Source organism: Rhyacophila brunnea, unplaced genomic scaffold, assembly GCF_057557595.1.
Source record: "Rhyacophila brunnea isolate RB1 unplaced genomic scaffold, BYU_Rbru_1.0 scaffold_4, whole genome shotgun sequence".
Lineage (NCBI taxonomy): Eukaryota > Metazoa > Arthropoda > Insecta > Trichoptera > Rhyacophilidae > Rhyacophila > Rhyacophila brunnea.
In genome coordinates, this window is record NW_028233068.1 from 11,895,016 (window position 1) to 11,919,528 (window position 24,513).

General features: G+C 36.6%; 1 protein-coding gene across 5 annotated transcripts in view; it reads left to right on the plus strand.

Moving 5' to 3' along the window:
• The window catches only part of kst (spectrin beta chain, non-erythrocytic 5 kst), a 130,147-nt gene that overhangs the window by 80,726 nt on the left and 24,908 nt on the right, over positions 1 to 24,513 (plus strand). For 3 of the 5 annotated variants that reach the window (XM_085954075.1, XM_085954076.1, XM_085954078.1), the window contains 44 exons: positions 420 to 610; positions 800 to 991; positions 1,287 to 1,461; positions 2,264 to 2,376; positions 3,132 to 3,244; positions 3,360 to 3,484; positions 3,670 to 3,809; positions 4,571 to 4,747; positions 4,839 to 4,932; positions 5,132 to 5,395; positions 5,588 to 5,781; positions 5,964 to 6,189; positions 6,482 to 6,700; positions 7,001 to 7,194; positions 7,357 to 7,459; positions 7,902 to 8,047; positions 8,485 to 8,565; positions 10,986 to 11,223; positions 12,359 to 12,532; positions 12,773 to 12,973; positions 13,218 to 13,380; positions 13,678 to 13,769; positions 13,999 to 14,112; positions 14,226 to 14,355; positions 14,467 to 14,685; positions 15,087 to 15,175; positions 15,287 to 15,427; positions 17,252 to 17,382; positions 17,464 to 17,649; positions 17,808 to 17,949; positions 18,494 to 18,601; positions 18,779 to 18,943; positions 19,046 to 19,151; positions 19,879 to 20,054; positions 20,514 to 20,641; positions 20,887 to 20,999; positions 21,358 to 21,733; positions 21,922 to 22,137; positions 22,304 to 22,478; positions 22,797 to 22,928; positions 23,430 to 23,617; positions 23,731 to 23,870; positions 24,061 to 24,209; positions 24,313 to 24,447. In XM_085954075.1, the coding sequence (XP_085810201.1) occupies positions 420 to 610; positions 800 to 991; positions 1,287 to 1,461; positions 2,264 to 2,376; positions 3,132 to 3,244; positions 3,360 to 3,484; positions 3,670 to 3,809; positions 4,571 to 4,747; positions 4,839 to 4,932; positions 5,132 to 5,395; positions 5,588 to 5,781; positions 5,964 to 6,189; positions 6,482 to 6,700; positions 7,001 to 7,194; positions 7,357 to 7,459; positions 7,902 to 8,047; positions 8,485 to 8,565; positions 10,986 to 11,223; positions 12,359 to 12,532; positions 12,773 to 12,973; positions 13,218 to 13,380; positions 13,678 to 13,769; positions 13,999 to 14,112; positions 14,226 to 14,355; positions 14,467 to 14,685; positions 15,087 to 15,175; positions 15,287 to 15,427; positions 17,252 to 17,382; positions 17,464 to 17,649; positions 17,808 to 17,949; positions 18,494 to 18,601; positions 18,779 to 18,943; positions 19,046 to 19,151; positions 19,879 to 20,054; positions 20,514 to 20,641; positions 20,887 to 20,999; positions 21,358 to 21,733; positions 21,922 to 22,137; positions 22,304 to 22,478; positions 22,797 to 22,928; positions 23,430 to 23,617; positions 23,731 to 23,870; positions 24,061 to 24,209; positions 24,313 to 24,447 (7,074 nt within the window). The remainder of the gene's footprint in view (positions 1 to 419; positions 611 to 799; positions 992 to 1,286; positions 1,462 to 2,263; positions 2,377 to 3,131; positions 3,245 to 3,359; positions 3,485 to 3,669; positions 3,810 to 4,570; positions 4,748 to 4,838; positions 4,933 to 5,131; positions 5,396 to 5,587; positions 5,782 to 5,963; positions 6,190 to 6,481; positions 6,701 to 7,000; positions 7,195 to 7,356; positions 7,460 to 7,901; positions 8,048 to 8,484; positions 8,566 to 10,985; positions 11,224 to 12,358; positions 12,533 to 12,772; positions 12,974 to 13,217; positions 13,381 to 13,677; positions 13,770 to 13,998; positions 14,113 to 14,225; positions 14,356 to 14,466; positions 14,686 to 15,086; positions 15,176 to 15,286; positions 15,428 to 17,251; positions 17,383 to 17,463; positions 17,650 to 17,807; positions 17,950 to 18,493; positions 18,602 to 18,778; positions 18,944 to 19,045; positions 19,152 to 19,878; positions 20,055 to 20,513; positions 20,642 to 20,886; positions 21,000 to 21,357; positions 21,734 to 21,921; positions 22,138 to 22,303; positions 22,479 to 22,796; positions 22,929 to 23,429; positions 23,618 to 23,730; positions 23,871 to 24,060; positions 24,210 to 24,312; positions 24,448 to 24,513) is intronic. The other 2 variants (XM_085954077.1, XM_085954079.1) reach the window with 1 other exon arrangement.

Consider the following 24,513-nt stretch of genomic DNA (forward strand, 5'->3'; position numbering starts at 1 on the left):
TTACCTGAAGATGCCTAAAGGCAGAAACCCGAGTCGCAAAAAATTACTTACATGGAATAGCACAAAACGTAAATCAATTAGAATCTTTATCATTGTTTGAATGTCTATGTGCAAGAGTGTAGTGGTCAGGCGGGCGGCGGCGGCGTGCGCACACTCAAACGTATAACCGTGCGTGAAATGTTCATAGACAGTGTCTTTTTTTGGACATATTAATATTACACATGGTTATACGTTTGAGTTGTACACGCCATTGCCCGCCCGTCACTGTGGCCAAGTGCTATCAGTCAATGTTTGATGTCAGTGCATATTTTGTTGTTACTACGTATATCAAAATTATTGTAGATATTATTTTGTTTTTATTTTTCATGAGACTACTTGCTCAAGATTTCCTACAATAACAGCTATTCAATGGTTTACAGAAATTCGTAACGGACTTATCAGCTAGCCGGTCCCGCCTTGCCAAAGTACACGCTGGAGTCCAAGAACTGACGAAAGCCAAACATGCCCAACTTGATCGGGCAACAGCACGTGCCAACACTCTTCAAAGGCTCTGGGATAACCTCAACAGACTCAAAGAACAGAAGGAAAAGAGTCTGGAAGGAGCGTCCAGGTATAAATATATTTGTTTATCATTTTTTTTCTTTGTTTGTCAATAGTTTAACAAAAATGTCAAAACATTCTATTAAAGATATTAGCAGTAGAGTTTATAGTCGCAATCTTTCAATGCGCCAACATACAGAATAGTTCATGTCCTTTTGAGTTTTACCATTTTAACATCATTTTTATTATTCTTTGTTAGTGTGGAGCTGTTTGAGCGGACGTGCATGGAGGCGATGGAGTGGATGCTGGAGAAGAGTCGTCAGCTGGAGGGCGCAGAGCTGGGTGCCGACCTGCACACCGTGAGAGCTTTGCAGCGCAGACATGCCCAACTCGAAAGGGAACTGGCTCCACTGCAAGACAAAGTGGCTAGAGTACATTTGCTGGCTGATAGGTTAGTAAAATTACATTTTTTGATTAAGCACTATTCAAGCATTCTACACAAGTATTTCGCTATTGCATGTTTGAATCCCCAAGGCTGGCTCAAATTTACATGTTATTTTTTTAATGTTTGATCCAGAGCAAGGACCCAATAGGTTGAGTGAATAGCCAACAATCAATCCTCATAAAATGTTAAGTGTTATTATAATCTTCAGTCTGTGGATATGTTTATTGTAGTTAAATTTTTTAATTCTTTATTTTTTTTTTTTTTATAATTTCTAATTTTATAATGATTGCTTCGTTACCAGTGTGAAGTCGGCTTACCCTAACGAGCGTGCCAACGTTGACGCCCGCCAAAAAGAAGTCCAAGCCATGTGGGAAGAATGCCAACAGAAAGCCAACGAGAGACGGGCTAGACTCGAAAGTGCTGTCGGACACCAGATCTTCATCAGAAGCAGTGCCAGCCTTTTGAGTTGGTTACAGGTATGAAAATCGTCATATTCCCATTGCTGCATAGTTATTTTCGAGGTATATTCCCTGAAGGCATACACTAACGGGTGGTTTTACTCTTTGTTGTTCTCTGATGTACAGTTGCAAATTGTAATATGCAAATGGTGCGTTTGTGTAGGAGTACTATTGATATACAGCTGGCAGGCTTGTACAACTTCAAGTATCCAGTATCAAAACTGACTGATGACCACACTCTTCTGAACTTAAGGCATTCCACACTAAACAATAGCATAAATTGTCTGTTATTACCACAAAAGAAATACTCAATAACTCATTTGTCATAGAAAAGAAAAGAGCCTACTGTGCGACAGTACATAAGTGAAAATTTTGCCTCAGTTTAAATCGCGCACATCTTATCTCTATTTCATTGCTGCGGCATGTCGTGAGTGATGCAACACAAATCATTTGATAGGACGAGGTCATACAGGCTTCTTTCGTGGTTAATTTGAAAATGAATTTCATCTAAACCGGTTAAGAAAATAAAAATAGGAATGGTTAATGTTGCCTCTTCAAATGTACCAACATCGCGTCTGACAGTATAACCCGTGACTATTACAAGTACAAGGAAGAATCTCTATTTATGCGTCAGTTTCCAGGGAGGACAGCTTATAACGCAACTTAAGGTTGACACTGTATTATTAAAGCTTTAAAATAATGTTCATAAATGTCACTCATCCGAACGATTGAAGTATTAATTGATACCAAAGTTTACACACCTGTCTCATGTTTTACGCAAACTGATATCTACCTATCAAAATTTTAATTGCAATTACAGGTGGTGAAAGATCAACTTGCAGCAGACATCAAGGCCAAAGATGTGGCCACCGCTGAAAACCTCCTCAAACAGCACAACGAACTTTTGGATGACATCAATGCCCACCGTGATGAGTCAGTATAAATATTTATTTGTTTTTATGTGTAAAATTTGCAACTGAAAATTGGCTTTACATAATGTAAAATTGTGAGATTGTTGGAAGACACATCCTGTTAGATTTCTCTTCCGGAGTGACTTGAGCAAGGGACTGTATGAGCTGGGGTTTGCAATCCTGAGATCATGGTCAATTTCTTGATTCCAAAAATCTGGGATTGAAAATATCAAAGTACTTACTAATATTTCGGAGTTACCTTTTATACAATTATTGATAAAAGAAAACATTTTTTGTCAATTACAAAAGTGTTACCGTATAATATTGTATTATATTTGTCTTGAATTATCTGTAACGCATGAGAAATGTGTAAGAGAAAGTAAGATAGGGAGAAGACGTATTAAACGTGATACAGAAATAAAGGAATCATATTATATTATTTTAATCGGGTCGTAAAAGAAAACAAATGATAGGATACTCTCGTAATAGTTTGACAGATGCTTACAGTGATGTAATGAGTATATAGAAAGTATTCAATATTACAATTAATTTGTGACAGATAGGTTGACAGAAAGGTGTAAAGAAGTATATGGTATCGGATAAGAATATACGTGAAAATTCTGTCCCAAGATTGAAATCTCTAGTAGGAGCAAGATAAATATCAAAAATGCGAGTCTGATATGCAAACATAATGTTAATTTTCATTGATTGACTAGTAGGTATGTACAGACAATAATATGTACTTCTATTTTATTGTGTTGTAATTTTATTTTTTAGATTGAATGAAGTGATTGAACTCGGAGACAAATTGGTGAAGGGCAATCCTGCATTGACAGAAGTCGCTGATAAGGTGACGGCACTCAAAAGCGACAGGAAGATAGTTGACCAACGTAAATAATTACATCTATTAACTTTTTGTATTACTTTATTCATTGTTCTTCAATATGATAATTTATGGACTGCGTCTTTTTGGGTGTATTAATAATCGTTTTGTTTGCATTGCAGAGTGGAAGCACAAGCAAGAAATGCTGACGCAGTGTCTTCAACTGCAGTCATTTAACCGCGAAGCTGATAGAATTGATGCCACAAGCGGTGCACACGAAGCTTTCTTAGAATACCAAGATCTTGGGGTAAGATCTACATACCACAAAAATTTTAATAAACAGTACTGCTGCGCTGATTTTTGAGTATATACATTTTGTGACTACTTATTATCCACCTTTTTTTAAAAACACTTACTTGTGTATGAAAATATTTCCATAAATAATTCTACAATGTGGGATAGCAAGGTTTACTGATTTTATTTTATTTATAGGAGTCTGTGGAAGCCGTCGAGGCTCTGGTGAAGCGCCACGAAGACTTTGAGAGTACCCTGGCCGCCCAAGATGAGCGTCTCAGAGCTTTCTGCAATCAGGCCGATGCTTTGGCGAAAGCTAAGCATTACGCCACCGAACAGTTAGTTTCTTTTCATTATTATTTATTACTTTCCATATTTTCCAGTAATTATAATCCACCCACGGTGGTTTGGTTGGTAGGATGGCCGTCTCCGAGGCTGTGGTCTGCTGCAACGCATGTCATTTTTAACGATGTGTATTTGATACAGTACAAGGATCCAATGGGTGAATGGCTAACAGTTGTGCATTTATTGTAAAAAAACAACTGTTGATAAAGTGGAATCTCAATTTACGTTTTCCTGCTGTTTGTGTGTAGATACTGCAGTCTCGTTTCATTTTAGTACATTTAATTCCCAGTTTCATGTTTGTATTTCCCCGCAATTTACATCTGAAATATTCAAAATACAATCACAAATTAGGAATTAAAATTATAACTCTGATTTATTGGAACTCATTCAATTCAATGTATGACAATAATTGAAATGAATTCCGGACGTCATGTCTGCAGTGCCCAAGACCATGCTTGTTCAATTGTTACACAAAATGCGATTGTATAAGATTGTCGTTTTATCGAAAAGGTAAAACAGCACATTAACAAAATATGCTCCTAACAAATTTGGCAGTTGCAGTTTTTTTTTTGTCAATTTGTCAGTTCTTTCAAAAATGTAAAGTTCGGTTTCACCATATAATCTCCAGTCTGTGGTGGTTGTGCCTCTCTTAGGAGCGAACATGGCAATTTACTTTTCATAATACTCGTGTTTATCATCGTATTGTTGAAATACTACCAATAGTGTTTTTAATAATATTAAAATTCTTTTCTAGGATTGTGTCCCGTCAAAAGCAGGTGAAGTCTCGACGTGATGCAGTGAGAGTTTTGGCTGCCGAGCGCAGGCTTGCGTTGCAAGCCTCACTCGCTTACCGACACTTCAGCGCTGAGGCCGATGACTTGGATGCCTTCATCCAGGACAAGATGAGAATGGCCACTGATCAGTCATACAGGTGTGTTATCAGAAGTTCAATAAATCCGATACAAAATATAAACTTGATAAACAAAAATGTCAAATTAAATATTTTCATTTTCCATTTACAGGGACTTGACAAATTTGGAGAGGAAACTGCAGAAGCATGAGGCATTCGAGAGAGAACTTCATGCCAACGAAGGCCAACTCAGAAATGTTACAAATGTAAATCGATATTTCATACATAAGATAGTTACGATATATATTTGCACTAGTCTTCAATCTTAAAATTTTCAGATAGTAAGCGAAATATGAACCATCTCAATTATTTGTCAATAAATTCTGCGACGCAATTGAAATAAGTTTGATAACTCTACAAGTAGTGTATTTTTCTGTTTTCTTAATGTCGACAAATTGATTACAGACTGGCGAAGCCCTGGTGTCATCGGAGCCTGCCCGCAGCGAGGCGGTGGGTGCGAGATTAGCCGCCCTCCGTGCCCGATGGGCCGCTCTGAGAGCAGCGGCCGCAGAGAGAGCTAAAAACCTCCGACAGGCCGCTGCTCAGAGATCGCATGCCAGAAACGCTCAAGACGCCAGAGCCAGACTTATGGACCTCAAGAAAGCCCTGGGAGCTAAGGAGACCGGGAGAGACCTCAGAACTTGCAAGGAGTTGCTGAATAAACATCAGGTCAGTGATTATTCACATAACTTGACAATTTCATCACACATAATCTATAGACATATTATATTGTTTGAGATCTATTTATCAATCTGCTGATTTGACTTAAATCCAACAATGTAAATAGTATTATATTAGAAACTGAATATATTAACTGTAATAAGTGATCAGGTTTTAATTAATGAAAACTATTTTTCACAGGCCCTGGAATTGGAAGTGTCCCAGGTATGGGAGCAGCGCATCCGCGAACTGCAAGCTGCAGGAACTGATCTAGCCGCAGAGGGGCATTTCGATGCAGACAGTGTCCAGCACGAGTGCAAATCTTGTGCCAAGGCTCTAGAAGAACTCAAAGCACCCGCTATGGAGAGGAGAACCCTGTTAGAGGAAGGCCTCAGGTATTATATTTTCACATTCACAGTTTCTAACAGTACACTGTACTGTTAGTTACAGTTAGTGGTTTTCAAACATTTTCCAGTCACGGCGTATAAAAAAAATCTCAGTTACGTCTCTAGATAAAGTACCACTTTAAGGCAGAAGTAAAACTGATTTCCTAATAACTAACTATGTTTCATTGCAGATTCTACAACTTCAAATTCTCACTTGATGCGGAGCTCCAGTGGGTTGCAGAGCGCATGGGAGTGGCGGGATCCGAAGTGCTGGGCGGTGACCTGCACGCGGCGCAAGGCCTCCACAAGAAGCACGGCAAACTCTTAGCCGAGATTGCAGGCCACAGGCCGGGAGTCGACAGGGTGCTCGCCAAAGGGGAGGAGCTGATGGCGCAGAAACTGCCTGACTCTGATAAGGTTTGAAGTTGTGCCAATATTTTGTTTTAACTCTTGTTAAATGAATCAATCTGGCTCACAACACAAAAACTATATTCAACTATTCTTATTAGACTAAATACAAAGTTTTTATTCTGTTGAATGTAACGGAGTGGCTTACGTCGTAGAGAAAAATGTCTTTGATAATTCACGTTCATAATTTGCCGCATCATAAGTGTTGCCGCGACATCCCTAAATGTTATGTAGTTACTCTTGATAATCTTGATATAGTAGGGATTGTTGAACCAAATAAATATATAATCGAAAATTTCAGGTCGCCAAGCTGTGCGAGGAGTTGGAAGAGGCGTGGGCAAAATTGGAAGCAGCAGGTGCCGGACGCGCAAGCCGCCTGGAACAGTCTCTGAAGACCCAGCAGTTCTTGCAAGACGCCCTCGATGTGGAGTCATGGCTGGCCGATAGAGGAGCTGCTTTGGCATCCACTGACTATGGCCGGGACAGAGACCATGCCATGCAATTGCTCACTAGACACAAGGTCTGTCCTTCATTTCATCATTTTCATTATCTAGTGGTGATTTTTGAGCTCTTTTCCGGAAAAAAAGTGTTATCACAATAAAGCTAGTTGTCAGTAAATCAATTGAAATAGCACTATATATAATTATGTATAGATAGATGTTAATTCCTCCTCTTGACTTTTTTTTTGAAAATATTTGCTTAATATTTCGTAGTCAATGGCTGCAACAAATGGTGTGGAGGGCCGCTGGTTATGCGCCACTAAGTAGAAGTACTAACCTGTTGACAAAATGGATCCACTGACAAATCGTTACTATTTCAGGCAATCGAGCTAGAATTGGATACATACTCCGCCATTGTGTCAGAAATGGGCCACACCGCCCAAGCTGCGGCTGCTGCCGGAAACAAAGACTCGGCGGCCATGTTGGAAAGAACTTCGCAACTCACCCAATCGTTGGCTGCCCTGCAGAAGTTGGCCGCTCTCAGACAGAGGGCTCTCGTTGAGAGCATGTGCAGGTTAACTTTCGTTCTATTTTCTTTTTCAAACGAAAAGTCACATTACTTTATTAGTATGATAGCAACAATTCAATGTTAGACAGGTTTCCTACACTTGAGGTTTTTCCTGTCATTATTAAAAGAAGTTGATTACTAAGTTTATTAAATTCGCTTTGTTTTTAGACACGAATACTTATCGGAGAGCAGTGAATTGGAACAATGGATTCAAGAGCAAATGGCTGCTGCTTCCAGTGAAGACTACGGCCAGGACTATGAACATCTTCTGGTGAGTACACTCATCAAGATTCCCTTAAATCAGTGTCAATGTTTTTTTTTACTGTTCGATCCTTAGAAGATCATAAAATACTCACAGAGTAGAGGTTGTATTAACAGATTTTTGGTTTTACGAGAAGTAGATGTTGGTTACTTGCTCAACCTACTAGGTCCATACTGTGGTCGAAACATTCATTGAAAAACAATATGTGAATTTGCCGTAATAAGATGCGGTAATCGCTCAGACATCGTAGTCGACAAGTGAGTGTCAATGATTAGCGTGAACATTGTTCAAATTTTATATATTATCAACGTTAATCTATTTCTCATCATTAGTTTCGTACTAGTTACGCTGGCTTCTATCTTCTCTCAATCAAGTTATCACCTGCAGTTGCCATTGCAATCTAAATTTTCTGTGGTGAATGTGAAAATCAAATTATAATGTGCATTTCCAGATCCTGCGGTCCAAATTCGAAGAGCTGCGTCACCGTGTGGAATCCGGTGCGGAGAGATTCAATCAATGCGAGGAATTGGCGAGAAAGCTGGTTGCCCCAGACAGTCCCTACATTCCTGACATTGAAAAAAGACAGGAACAACTCGGGTTAGTTTATAAAACTGATTTATTATCTTCCACTGTCAACCATGTTGACTTAAACCATTTTTTTTTTACTTATATTATTATTTTGATTATATATTATTTTTTATTTATTGTCGTTTGGTATGCAGTACGACAAAAACCAAATTGCATGCCAAGCGACATATTATTATCTTTAATAAAAAGGTTTAAAAATCCAAATGAAACAGCTCAATCTTGTAATATTACGAATCTGTTTTATAATGGAAACAAATTTTTCCCCTCACAAATATTAGTGCATTTTTTTTCTAATAAAATCACTTATATTTTTTATAATTTTATTATATACTATCACAACTATAATATAAAACACAGTGCATTCATGTACAGACTATAATATATTATTATTATTATTTTATACTATTTTATATCTACACAATATGGTTGTACTTGAAAATGCACAGAAAAGACAGCAAGCTGACTGAGGAGCAAAAGAACACTTCCGATGTGACGGCTGAAGTCTCTGTCCTCCACAAAGCTCTGCGGTAACTCAAAAAAATGTTCAGACAGACCCGTTCTTTTTGAGTTGTGCCGTCTACTTCATGTTTCATTTGTCCATGTTTATGTCTAGCTTCAACGTGTCTAATGCATTGAAAATACAATTTCGTTGATTAACTGAAATCTAGTAAATATAGTTTCGGCTTAATTAAGATGTTGCCATGCATTGGGATCATAATTAGTTGGTTTTACATAATGTTGACATTCTATGCATCAGGCCCAAAGTCATTATTTGTTTCAATAACAATTCATTGTCATTAAAAAATGTGCTGTGACAGTTTATAATGTAATGTAAATATTTATTGTCTTATCCATGTGGTTACTACAAATTAATAATTGTCACCGAAGGCAATTGAAGATTGTCCACTATATAATCGGGAAGGAAGAAAACATCTTTGAGATCGATGTTTGATATTGTTAATTTTTTATCATCAAAGGGCTTTTTTAGTAAAGAAAATGTACATTGTGACTGAAAAAGTCTATTTGGCTAAAACACAGACTGTAAAGATTAGGAAAAGGTTGTTCAAGTAAAATCTTTCATCATATTGGTTGCAGTAAAAGCAATGCTTATTTTTCCAGAAACATCGATGCAATAAATTCGTAAAAGGCTGCCTAAAACAGTTCCAACCAGTAATACAATAATTATTGAATATACATAATTTGAAAACACCTCAGATATACACCGAAGTACTAGAAAAAAATTTTCTTGAAAAAATACGATGACATCGGGATAACCTGTAATTACTGGATTCGCGCCATTGTACTTTAACCAAGCTATGGGTGTCCTATTTAATTACGACGACGTAGTTCTTTCATGAAATGCTTATCAAATTGCGTTAATGCTGACTATCGTTTTTTGTGTTTTAAATTAAAGTGTCATTAATTGTCCTAATTACTAACCGACGCCCGGATCATTTCAAATTTTTAGTTAAATGTGCACTTGCTAATAATTTAATAAAATAATTATTCGTTGAATAAAATTATATCAAAAATCTCAGACAAATCTCAAATCAAAGACAGTTCTCACAAATTTTGTATAAAATATTAGATGCACAAAGCACCACAATATTCATGCAACTAATATCAAAAGGGCTTATAACAAAACCACTCCAACAGATATGTACTTTTGCACAAACATATAAACCACCAATATTATTATGTGTCATCACTGCAATTTTTAATAATAATAAGATAGGGAAGAGTTACAATGTTATTTTTAACTATGTATGTACCAGTGGCGAAGGGTGGAGGTAGGCTGTTAAGATCCGCCGTAAATAGTGCACATTAAACTTTTTCAGACATACATATTTGTTTTCATTGAAATAAGACTACAATTTACAGAAAGTGTTGGTTAGTTTTTAAAATTCAATTAAACCATGAGAAACCAAGCCATAATAGATAATAGTCAAAAAATATATGTCTATCTATAAAATATCTAAAATTATGCAATTAAATCATACGTAACTTAGAATATTTTATAGATAGAATAATATTTTTTATTTATTATAGTTTGGTTTAGCCAGGGCATAATGAAATAAAAAAATGAACCAACAATATGTGTAATATGTATTTTTAATCCAACGAAAACAAATAACTATGAATGAAAAAGTGTGCACAATTTTGTCGTATCGCCCAAATTAGACCAAAACTATTAAGCTTTCGCTTAGGCAGGGTTTAATTGATTTTTAAAAACTAACTAACACCATGTGTAAATTGTAGTATTAGTTCAATAAAAACAAATACATATGACTAACAAAGTTTAGTGTGCACTATTTATAGCGAATCTTAACAGCCTACCTCCACCCTTCGCCACTGGTATGTACATACAATTTATGTTTTTTATTAAAAAAAAATTCATGAGGAGGTGCCTCAAAATCAAGTCCGTAAACGCGCCACTGACCACTGTGATACTGTATACTCATATATTTGGTTTTTGTTGAAACGTTTTGCTGGTCGCCATATTGATAACAAAATTACTGCTTGTTGGGTTAGTGCGCAGATGTTGTATGTTTTGAGTCGATAAAAAATAAAGGAGAAATTGTTCAATTTGGTTGTACAATATTTTTACAGCAACATGATGCAGTCAGGCGTTTGTATAATAACTTAATTTTGGTAAATACTGGAGATACAGTATCTGTGTACTAATCCATTGTTATGTATTTATTCATTGTGTTCAAAGAAACGCCGAAAGCTGTTTTTATCTATTGGCTGTCAATTATGTATAAGCTTATCATTCTCATAATACTGTTAATTCAATTTAATATTCAACAAAACTTGTTGGATTTGTTTAAAAGGAATCCGGACAAATATTTAATTAGTTTATACAAAGTTTGAAGTAAATACATATTGAATTATATCTAAATCATGTCAATGCCTCAATTTTTAACAGCAATATTTAAAATTGCAGTGAATCATGGCAACGGCTGGTGGAGCAGATGGGCGGGCGAGCCCAGCGATTGGGAGCCGCCGCAGACATTCACCGATTCCACCGGGACGCTGCCGAAGCACTGGGCCGCGTTCAGGACAAGCGCGCACAGCTGCCAGAGAGACCGCAGCCTCCGAGAGACCTCAACCACGCTCTGGCTTTGCTCAGAAGACACGAAGGCTTGGAAAATGACCTTCTGGCACTCGAAACTCAGCTTCAGGTAATTGCTCGTAGTTATTTTATGCTTGCGTTTTGTGATTTCTCATTGAATCAATGTGTTCATGTTCAAATGATAGGAAAGCTATCTTTGAATCTGATCTATTAAATTTTAAATGCATATTTTTAGTTGATTGTTATTATAGATATTATTTAGCAATCCATTATTAACTGCAAAATTGCAACACCCGATATAACATTCATTCGTGTCGATGTTAATATTCCCAAGTTGCCATTATTCTTTCAAATTATTGAGGTTGCACAACACGTCTTATCAAAAACAATATATGATGTGGGTTTGAGGCATTGATATACTACTAGATGAGGAGTTCCCATACAAGTGTCATTTTAAAAATGTACCACAAAAGAAGATATTACGAATATCGTCTTATAATATTTTCTTGTAGGTATAATGCGTTAAGACCGTTAACATGGATTCCCGAATTTCACCCGTATTGCCCTGGCTGTAAAACTAAATTTGCGTTCTTGAAATAGTGACCCTAAGGGTGTCTGCAACCCAAAGCTTGCAAGCTACCAAAAATTCTGTCTGAGCGGACAGAGCAAGTTGTCATGCGCTGACTATTACTTAGAGTAAGATGCAAGCTAGATCGGGCTTACTCATAATTATTGCCAGGTTGTTTTCAAGACAAATATTAAGTGAGCTTCTATCGAGTTAAGTCCGCTGATATTAAAACAGTAAGTTTTAACACTGGCCGAGTCGCTGAAAATCGGGCGTCATTTTAAGAAGCATATGATTCATCCAGTTGTATATCAATGGTTTGAGGCTTTATTTTTAAGAAAGGAAAGCAGTAATCTTATATTTTGTTAAATTCTGAAATATACCATATTTTTTTATTTGCTCAGATATGGCCTCATTTAGATAGGTGTTGCCTACAATGTGTGTGTTTTTGCTATTGTTTCATGTAATTTGTATGTGGGAATATACTATTGAATGGTTACATTCTATAAATAGTAAAATGTATCTAATTTATTTATTCATAATATGTAACCTAACCTATTCTAACCTCACCTCTCTCTTCAACTGTTACATAGACTTTTTGTCAGCTTTAATATCAAATATTTAGCAATACAAAAAGCTTAATGAGAATGAATTTTTATATCATTGTTATTGTGAGCAGGTGTTAACGGAAGACGCTGTGAGACTCCAACAACTGTACCCCGGTGGAAATGCGAATCACATTGCCCGACAGCAGCAAGCACTGGCCGATGGCTGGGACCGCCTCCGAACGGCTGCTGCTGATCACAAGGAGCATCTTCACGCAGCTTGTGACTTGCACAAGTTCTTGGCCCAGGTTTGTCCCTACTGTCCACTTGTTCCAAACATAAGTACAGAGACTATAAAAAACTTTTTGACACAAAAATATTCATAATATTAATTGACATAATTAAAATGAGAATCTTGAATGTGCTAATAAAGATATTTCACTGCTTTACCAATTTTGAATTGATGACAGTTGGGAAATCTTAAGTAAATACATTAAGCTATTTTTAAATAAGGTTCTACATTTTTTTGTTTATTGTTTGTTGTTCAGGTTCGAGATTTAACATCATGGTCGAGCAGTCTGCGCAACGGAATGATGGCGGAAGTGCGAGCGAGAGATGTGGCTGCTGCCGCCGCTCTCAAGGCCGACCACGAAGCCACAAAGGCAGAAGTGGAAGCTCGAGAAGGGTCATTCAAGGCTGTTGTGGACATGGGACGTGCCATGGTTCAGACCGGGCATAGATCAGCACAGGTACACTTTCATTTTAATTTTATCATTCCTAGCAGATCAATCGGCGGTGAATCAACGCCTCATATTTATTTTAAAAGCCTTTGAAATCAGTTGAGACATACATTGGTTATTAGAGATGGGAATCTATCTGATGATGAATGAATGCTGCAATTCTTTATGAAATCTATAAAACTCAAGATGAATTATTAATATTATTAACCCTTCCACCATTCACGATGTCTTATTTTTTATAAATTCTCTACAGGAAGTGGATGAGAAATGCAGTGCACTTCTGGAAGAGCGCCAACGTCTCCATAACGCGTGGCAAGCACGCCAAGTTTCCCTCGACCAGCTAATCGACTTACAGTTCTTCTTGCGAGACGCCAAACAGCTGATGCATCTGTGTCATGCTCACGAAGCTGCCCTAGGTGAGTCGCCATCTTTGTCTTTGTCAACTCGACTCTTATAATATTCTGTAATTTGTGGTTATAATACTGCAACCAACATTCATCGATATTGATTGTCTCCTAACTAAATTTGTTAAACTTTGACCAACATCAAACTTAAGCTGAAAGTCACAATATGTGATCTCATGGTATATAAATGATATAAAAATCATGAACATTAATTTATTTTTATGTTTTATGTAAGTACATATTTCCACCAGTTTAACACCAAATAATTGAATAAAAAATAATGATGAATGTTCAATTATTTCTCATCAGGTTCAACAGATATTTCTCCAACCAGCAGTGTGGAAGAGGTCGACGCTCAACTGAAGAAACATGAAGCTTTTGAGAGGCTCCTAAACACTCAGGTAACATTGACAGTGCAGTATTGACAGTGTAGCCATGTTATCATTTTAAAATATAATATTCAAAACAAATACTGTAAAATAGAGCAAAACCTTGACTGTGGTGGTTCAGAGAGAGATTTAGCTGTAAGAAGTATTACTATTAAATGGATCAATGTTAGATTTGAACTGAGGTTCCGTTGAAGGAGAAGTTATTGAATTTTTTTTGACGTATTTTAATATTAAATTTCAGGACGAGAAGGTGATTGCCCTCAATAGTCACGGTGAAAAACTTTTGCAGCAGAACCATCCCGATAGCAACGCCATCTCTGAGGAACTCAGCAGAGTCAATAACAAGCGAAAGAAGGTGACAATACTAATTTTATATTTCCAAAACAATGATCTAATGAATAATGAAAAAAATTCTTTAATTTAAGTTTACTTCCACACAAAATGGTAACGGTTACTATTTTTGTTCAGGTGCGTGAATTGTGTCTGATAAGACGCGAAGCCTTGGCTGATGCCCTGCTGCATGCTCAGTTCACGAGAGACGTTGCGGAGACACAGTACTGGATCCAAGACAAGAGCAAGAAGCTAGAAGCGGATCAAGGTACATTTCAATTCCATTGATCCAGAACTAATATTGATTACTGCAATTATTATTTCTACAGACTTAAAATGATTGTACATTTTGTATTTATGAATTAAATGTGTCTAAAAGGTGGCGAGGTGACCAACCTAGAAGACAAGATCAAAAAGCTACAGAAACACCAAGCTTACCAGGCTGAGTTGGCTGCCAACGGTGGCCGGGTCAAGGAGCTGAGCCAGAAAGCGAAAGTCCTAGACGAGAAGGCTGGCAAGGGAACCAAAACCGCTACCATCGCGGCCAATCAACTCAAGGAAGCTTGGGACGATCTGCTGAGGAAGGTGGACGAAAGAGGTTTGCATCTTTTATATTGATTTTATTTCATTATCCACTCAACTGCATTTCAGATTTTTATCGTATTACTGTTGTAGTCATTGAGTAATATTAATGATTTGTGTCCAAATGCAGCGATGTCGTCATCTAACTTAAACGTTGTTATTATAAACCCGATGCTTAATTTTCTCACTACCACTAAGTCAGCGCTTTAACGGCGTAAAACGGCCGCTTAAATATGACTATGCATTTGACATTTGGTGCTCATGATCATGGGATCGTCTCAACAATTATTTTGTGGGATGCTTAGAAAAGATAACCTTGTGTTATGCAATTCAATCATGTTTTCATTCGTCTGTCAATAAAATACTGGACTTCATGAATTGGATGAATGAGTACTAATTTTTTTTTGTTTCATTAAGGTCGTGGATTGGAAGAAGCCCAAGATATGTTGGAGTTCAATAATCAACTTGATAAGATCGAGGCGTGGATAAGAGTCAAAGAAATGATGGTAAGTTACATCGAAATTATATAGTATGTAATTAGAATTGGCACCTCGTCTTGGAAATCGACAGAACAGATAAATTAGTGTCAGTGGTATTGACAATGGTTTTATTTGTAGGTCCAAGCTGCAGATACCGGAAAAGATTACGAGCACTGCAGCTCTCTGCTGAGGAAACTGGACGACCTTGACAGTGACATGCGAGTTGACGACAAACAAATCAAAACCATTTGCGCGTTAGCTGACAAGCTGTTGCAACAGGTTAGCATAAAATGAGTTTACAATAATTCATATTAGATAATAATTATCATGTTTACCCCACTGCCATGTATGACATGTTAATGTCAACATTCTGACATCCATACATCCTTTATAAAATTAAGGTTAACTAGATGTTTCCAATATACGCAAGAAAATCTAATGTTGGCATTGAGCACTGTGTTGCCACCACGTGGATTTATGGACAATGCATTCAGGAAACATACATAATAAGTTGTGACAAGGAACGTTTCTGTCAGTAACACATCTTCAGAGTCAACACAAAGTCAACTTCATTTGAGTTTTTTATTAGTTAACTCTACTGATAATTTTTTTCATGCTCGTCGTAGGTCAAAATTGAGTTTTTATTGTATTTTCAAACCATGATCCTGGACACTCCTTAAATGTTGTAGATAATCTATTTATATAATTTTGAAGCCTTATTATCCTTTATAGTTATTTTAAACATTTGATGACTGCATAAAGTATTTTTGTTACATAAAATAGTATTCTTTTAAACCTCTCGCTCTAATGTTTTAGAATATAGTCATATTTCGGTACATAACTGTGCAGTGGTGTTAAGATTTTTTACGTTTATTAATTTTTAAACGCATTTATGAAACCATTAGTATAATTTATTACGAGATACTTTTTGTAAAATATTCACGATAAAAAAATATATTGATAATCTCTGTGATCCCAAATTTGACAAGAATTAGGCATTTTATTATTCAAAAAATCGGCAAGATTAACACATTTGAAGATGATTCTAAAGATACTTATTATCAGCTATGTTTTTGACCATTCAAGTGTGATAAACATCTTATGAATAATGATTGCTTTATAATAATTATTGACCTAAGAATAAGGTAGTGTTTTTTTGAAATACGCCATTTCTTTTGTCATTCCCCAGTGGCTAAGCTACAACATACGGCCGTAGCCATAAATTGACAAACTATAATTGAAGTAGGGAGTAAAATGATATTGACGCGCGTGTTTGAACATGTACCGTTTAAAAAAAAATAAAAAAAAATTCGGTTAGGTACATGTTCAAACACGCGCGTTAACATAATTTTACTCCCTACTTTAATTATAGTTTGTCAATTTATGGCTACGGCCGTATGTTGTAGCTTAACCACTGGGGAATGACAAAAGAAATGGCGTATTTCAAAAAAACACTACCTTATTCTTAGGTCAATAATTATTATAAAGCAATCATTATTCATAAGATGTTTATCACACTTGAATGGTCAAAGACATAGCTTATAATAAGTATCTTTAGAATCATCTTCAAATGTGTTAATCTTGCCGATTTTTTGAATAATAAAATGCCTAATTCTTGTCAAATTTGGGATCACAGAGATTATCAATATATTTTTTTATCGTGAATATTTTACAAAAATTATCTCGTAATAAATTATACTAATGGTTTCATAAATGCGTTTAAAAATTAATAAACGTAAAAAATCTTAACACCACTGCACAGTTATGTACCGAAATATGACTATATTCTAAAACATTAGAGCGAGAGGTTTAAAAGAATACTATTTTATGTAACAAAAATACTTTATGCAGTCATCAAATGTTTAAAATAACTATGAAGGATAATAAGGCTTCAAAATTATATAAATAGATTATCTACAACGTTTAAGAAGTGTCCAGGATCATGGTTTGAAAATACAATAAAAACTCAATTTTGACCTTCGACGAGCATGTCCCCCCTTAATTAATGCTGCCTCATGCTGCATTAATATTTTACTAATTGATAATGCTCCTGTTTTAGCCATCGGGATTGAAGATTTATAATGATGAAATGTTATTCTCCAGGGTCCCACATCAGGTCCCGCTGTGGCTCAGCGCCGTGATGCCTTCCTCAGCAAATGGAAGGCGTTAAGTGGCGCTCTCCAACAGTACAGAGACAACTTGGCTGCGGCTTTAGAAATCCATCAATACAACAGGTAACGATACTGAGGCATACAAATTATATTCAAATATGATTGGAATCGGTTGGATAATAATCAATATGTTTTTATTGTTAGGGATGTCCAAGAAACTATAGAAAGGACAGCCGAAAAAGCAGCCCTTCTGAGCGGCGTGGAGACAGGCCGTGACCTGCGTGATGTGGAAAGACTTCGCATTCGAAGAGACGCTCTGCATCGTGACTCTAGCGCCCTCAAAGCCAAGATGGACCTGCACAAGAAAGAAGCCGATCGACTTTCGAAAAAGTAAGCAAAAATTCTCTAAAAAAAGTCTTTAATTCACATTCAATTGTAACCTGAAACTGTAAATACTTTGATAATAATATGATGCGTTGTTGCCTATTCTGTGTTGATACAATCAATCGTACATTGATGATTACAATGTTCATTTTTTAATTATATAGATACCCTGCTAACGCAAAGGCTATTCGAGCACATCTTGAAGAGTTAGAGACTGCTTGGCAACATCTGCAACATCTGTTGGACCAGAGAAAACAACTTCTGGACAATGCCCACACCGTTCACAAGTTCGATGTTGATCTTAAGGTTATTTTCTTTATACCATAATTAAGCGACATTTTGTTATTGTTCCGATGCGAGTACGAATATTACTTTTATAGTAAAATTCAATTTCATCCCTTACATATATTTATTATCACAACAGTAAAACACCGTTAATACGAACACGGTGAATTCAAAATTCGTCATAAATCTAAATATGTATTTGCTAAAATTCATTAAATCTGTAAGTATATAGCAAATTTCCACTAATTGGATAAATAATTAACCATAATATTCGACACTGGTTAATCTGAAACAAAAATATTTTTTACAAAATTGCAATCAAACAAAACCTTTCTTTCAAGTTTTATCATTTTTTTGCCATACATTTTGTATTTCGTAATTGATTTTTTTTTTGATTTTCCATACTGTCGATTTCGTATTAACTGGGTTTTATGCTGGGAGTGAATAAATAATTTTATTAAACTGTCCCTCTCGTAAAACTTAAATTTTATTGTTGGCTTGTGTCATAACATTTTTTTTTGTGTAATTTTTGAATATCGTTCACATAAAATATTTTGTAATACAGGACTTGGAAGTTTGGGTGAGTGAAACAGTCAAGAAACTGGAGAGCAGCGAGCCTCCAGCAAGTGTCACCGATGCCGAAGCACTCTTGGAACTGCATCATGAGAGGAAGGTCAGTACATTAAGCAGTATTAATATTTCCTTATTACAATGTTTACCTACCTATTACAATTACCATAATATCTAATCTCATCTATAATAATTTTATGCTTTGGTAACTTTTTCATACTCAGTATGTACACATGTCAAAAATGTGTCTCCAAGTAATGGAATCTTACTGTTTTTATAGGCCGAAATCGATAACCGTCAAAGCAGTATTGTGGGTCTGAAATCTGAAGCTCAAAAATTGCCACTTCCGGAAGGTGAAGACAATCAAGCCAGACCCAAAAAATTGGCTGAGCTTGCAACAGAACTTCACGGAGCCTGGGACCAGAGGAAGGGACATTTGACAGAGGTAAGACTCCACTTTATTTAACATCAATTAATATTTGTTCATAAAATACTTTCCTTCGCCTGTTTTTATTGTTTTTACTGATTTGTTTGTGTTGTTTGTTAGGCCCATCAACTTCAGATGTTCAAGGAGCAAGTCCGTCAAACGGAAGACTGGTTGGCTGCCAAGGAAGCTTTCCTTAATAACGACGATCTTGGAGATTCATTGCCTGGTACGGTCAACTTTTAACTTTCAGTATTTCGGAATGATGTTGATTCTTTAATCAATAGTTATTAATGATTTGATTATATTTCGTGTGAAAAGAGCTTTTTTGAAGTTAGTAACAAATGGTTATTCTATTAGTGATTGCAAATCACTAGAAAAAGACTAAATCACTAGATTGCAAAAAAATGCTAATGGTAATTTTATGGTAATGTGTATATTTATATGAAATTAAAGCGTTGCCTCCAAATATTTAATTTTTATAGTATCAGTGTACATACTATATAATGTTGTAAAATTAGAACACTTTTTGGGAGAAAACCATTTCATTAAGATAATATGGTTCTATACGTTTATCCTAGATACAGTGGCAAACACATTTTAAAAATAGCCGATATACTGGATTATTTGTTAGTTTGGGTTAGTTTAGGCTATGTTACGTTAGGTTAGGTTATCCTAACAAATAACTCAGTATATCAGCTATTTTCAAAATGTGTTTGCCGCTGTATCCACGATAACCGACTAGTACCGATAATATTATTGATCACATTGTATTTTTACTATTGCTACATATCACCTGTATTCGAAAAAATGTTATCGAAAGCTTGACTGTAGGAATGGAATACTTCAATGAAGTTTTAATTTTTATAATTTTTCAGTAGGTAATATCATTCTTGACTAATTGGGTCAAATGAATTATAATCATTGTGAGAAATGTTTCTTCTTTGTGCTTACAGCTGTGGAAGCGTTGATAAGGAAACACGCCGAGTTTGAAAAATTGGTGATAGCCCAAGCGGGGAAAGCCGAAGAACTCGGTCGATTTGCTGAGGATTTGTTGAGCGAAGGACACCGAGACCGAGATTACATCGAGAGGAGAACGGCGGTTGTCTCAACACGACTCAATAAACTCAAGGTATTTGATTCTTGGTCAGAAACCTAGTAGGCAGAGCATGCATGTCTCTGGTGCTGTCAAAAATCTAGTCGAATGATTAATAATGATTCCTCGTAAAAAAAAAAAATAATTTAACTTCCATTCTTTGTGTTCCTCACTTATAAGCAAAAATGTTAATCTACATTCAACTTCTATTTAGGATTTTACCTTATTTAAAAATATGATTTCATGACAACTGATGACTGTTGCTAACTCCAATTTAAATGGTGAAAGTTGGTCTAGATTTCTTAAACTGTATGATTGGAAAAGTTAACTACAATAAAACATAGAAAATTCTCATGAATTTTATCATGCAGCAACCAACCTCGATGAACTATAAATAGGCGTGTTGTTACCCAGATTCTGTCAAGAGAGAGATAAGGGGAAGATGTGTTATTAACTTAATTGTCTATCTATATGCATATATTATTGGTATTGTAGGAAGCTTCGAAGGTTCGCGGTGTGCTCCTGCAGCAGTCCAGACAGCTGCAGCTCTTCCTCAGAGACCTGTACCACGAACATGAATGGCTGGCGCTCAAGGGTCAGCAAGTCAACGATCACAACTACAAGTAAACACCACTATTCACCACTCACTTATATTTATATACAGTGTGATGTTTGTTTATTTCAACAGTAGTAATTCCGTTAAGTTCCTTTTTCTTTCCATGTGAATTATTCAATTGCAATGGTAGGAATCTTAATTTGATTTTTTTACATTGTTTCTATAATTTTTTTATGGTTTAATATTTATATCAATATGCAAAAAAATGTATTGATATGTACAGTTCATTAATATTTTTCATAATCGTTTCAGGGATCTTTCCAATCTTCAGAGCAAAATCCAACGCCATGCCGCTTTTGAATCAGAGCTGTCAGCTAACCAAGAACGCATCCACAATGTCGTTACCAATGGAGAAGAACTCATAAGTTAGTATATTTGTGCTGGAATTTTTTACCAATCCAATTGAGTTCATCCGCCATGCTAAATGTACATAAATTTATATAGATATTATTGAAATATGTAGTCATGTTTTCTACCTAATATAACATTTTGTTTCTTTCTAATTTAGAAATACATAACAAAACAGATTTACTGTTTGTATTGGACCCAATACCTTTTTAGTTTTTTTCTGTATTAAACCCATTGACCCGTAACTCTAATCTATGGCGTTATGCACATACAATTCTCCATACCATCTTGAAATCTTTTGAATATTGATGGAACTTTTTAAATAAACAATTCTCGTATTATGCAATTGATGTCTCATGATTTGCATTCTTGCAGAATCTGAACATTACGCCGCGACTGAAATATCGGAGCACACAGGCGGTTTGGAGGGCGAGTGGAGAGCGTTGCTGGCGGCCGCTGCCGAAAGGCGAGAGAAGCTGGCCGCCGCTTACCAGGCCAGAGTGTTCCTCCGAGGCCTCGATGACTTCAAGGCTTGGGCTGACGATGTGGAAGCTCAGCTGCAGAGCGAAGATCACGGCAAAGATCTGGCGTCCGTGGCTGCTTTGCTGGCCCGACATTCCCGCCTCGAGCAGGAGGTCACGCAGAGAGGTGAAGAGGCCACCCAGCTCAGAGAGACCGCCGAGCATCTCACCGCCGCCAAACACTTCATGGCTGATGATATCAAACAGAAGGTCGATGCGGCTCTCGCCAGGTAATTTCCATATTATGTTATTACTATGACTACTTACTTACTTAACTTACTTACGGCTTACTATTATGACTTTCAAATTTGACGATCTTTTCAGACTTTTTCAGAATTGTGTCATTTATTAATTTCAACATGCTCCTGTATAATACTAATTTATCCAAATTATTGAAATGTAAACGTTTTTTTCAAAGCTATCGCCAACTGCAAGAACCGATGCAGATCCGACGAGACAATCTGGAAGACGCGGCTGAGCTCCAAAGGTGGAGCCGGGACGCCAGTGAAGAACTGAGGTGGCTCAAGGAAAGGGCACCGCTCTCTTCCGCCCCCACCAACAATTCACACTCCCTCACGCATGCTCAGAGTGCTCAGAAGAAACACACCGCTTTGGAAGCTGAACTTCTTTCGAGGTAATTTTTTTCAATCTCTAAATACATTTCTCAACATCTAAAAATTCGTCAAAACTTCCAGCATAAATAATATTTCAGGGGTTGGCAAATGTGACATTTTTACTACTTCATGTTAGGAACAAATATTTTATTTCATTTTGATTTTATTAATTTGTTTGGTTTGCAGGGAGCCAGTGATTGGTGGTCTTTCGGCTCGCGCGGCGCAGATGCAACTACGCGGTCACTTTGCCGGTTCTCGCTTGGAACAGCAAGCTGCTGAGTTACAGGACGCTCTCCGACTGTTGAAGGAGCAAGCCGCCAATCGAAGGTTGAGGCTGCAGGATGCTGTTGATTTGCATATCGTAAGTTTGGAATCAATATTATCATTCAACGATTGCAAGTATTATTTTTTGAAAGCAATAAGTACTTTGTGGGAGGATTACATTCTCTTCTAAAAATGATATTTTGGTATTCAAAGGATGCTGGTATGACTTGAAAGGAGCAAGAACCGACAGCAGGTGATTGTCAGTCGGGCAACACCATGCATGGTACACAATAATATTATGTTCCTTTAGGGAGAAGAAAAAAATAAAATATCCTGGATTTCTACAGCTTGTGGTTATTTACTAAAATTTAAATAGAGACGAAACTGACTGTGTTATTCTTGTAATTTTACTTAGTTCTTGGGTGAAGCAGCAGAAGCTGAGGCTTGGATTGCAGAGAGACAACCGCTGCTGGCGAGCACAGAATATGGCCGTGATGAGGACTCTGTCAGAGCTCTTCAGCGAAGGCTAGAAGCTGTGCAACGAGAGGTAACATTCCCTATTTCAAAACGCCTTTCCTAGAAAGTGAATATTATCTAATTTATCCACAATTTATAGACTATGGATACATAGCTCTAAATTTGTATTTTACTTTGCATGCAAACGTGTTGATTCAGTTTTTCGGCATGAAAAAAAAATTCTTATTAAAATTTATACACGTGTTATCTTCAACCAATTGTGTTACCATCTAAATAATGCTTTATTTTGCCCAAAAACCGTATGTAGATTGTTTTCATTATTAATTGAATTGGCGTTTATGTGGTAGAGCTCCATTATAATGGTTTTGAAAAAAGTAATTTTTCATTTCCACTAAAATTGCATCTTTTCTATTATTTTAGTTATTAAGTGTATGGATTGTTTACATCTACTCATCAGTGAAAACATCATGTTACATTTTAGAAATTCCTCTATCCCATACTTGCATTCATTATGATGGGCTTAGTGTTTGGTCAGTTGCTTGTATGATATGAAAACTTTGTGTTGTTTTAGATTGCTACGTTCGAAAAGCAAACGGCCTCTCGCTTGGAGACCCTGGGAGCGGCGTTAGCGGCTCGTAAAGCTGAAGGCGGAGAAGAGGCCGCCGCCCGAGCCGACGCGCTGAGGAAAGCACTCCATCAACTGACATTGCTCGGAGCGAAGAGGCAGCAGAGGTTGCAGGACAGTGACAAATATTTCAGGTTGGACATGAATACCTTTTCAAAACCTCACCAATTTTTTTTTATTAATGTTTTTTGGAAAACCGGTTTCATAAATTTATCACATTAACTCGACTTTTTGTTGTTTCTTCTAGTTTTGTCCGAGAATGTGAAGAAGTCCATGAATGGATCAACGACCAGACGACGGTGGCCGCCTCTGAAGATTACGGAATGGATGTGGAACATGTCGAAATCCTTATTCAGGCCTTTGATAATTTCATCGCTGGATTGATAGGTAAAAAATAACAATCAACCATTTCAAAATGGACTTTCGTTAAATTTTAATCAGAGTTTGGGTTCCTAAGTTGTTTAGGTAATATACACATGTGATTTTCTTTATGCATTGTAAATATAAGGTGAAACTGTACATAAACCTAAGAGAAATCTCAGAGCATAGCCAGTTTAAAGCAAATTATTCTCAACAGCTAACGAAGGTCGAGTAGAAGGCATCGCAGAAGCTGGTGAACGACTGATAGAAGAGCGAACCCCCGAAGCGGAGAGGGTTAAGAAGCATGTCGCTGACACCAGAGCACTCTGGGATGATCTCCGGGACCTCGCCAATGCCAGACAAGAGGTATGATGTGAAAACTTTTAATTTCTTTATAAAAGAAATATTTCTAGGTTTGGCAGCATTCGCTTGATAAAAATACATTGCTTAATAATTTTTATTTTAATAGGCGTTAGCTGGTGCACGTCAAGTACACATCTTTGACAGAACTGCCGACGAGACGATATCATGGATCGCAGAGAAAGATTCGGCGCTTGGTTCTGAACCCGGCTACGGTGGAAACCATGATCTTCACGCTATTCAGGTTAGGAAAATAATTGATTACTAAGAGTCAAATACAAAGGTGTTGATGTTATTCAAAACCAACTAA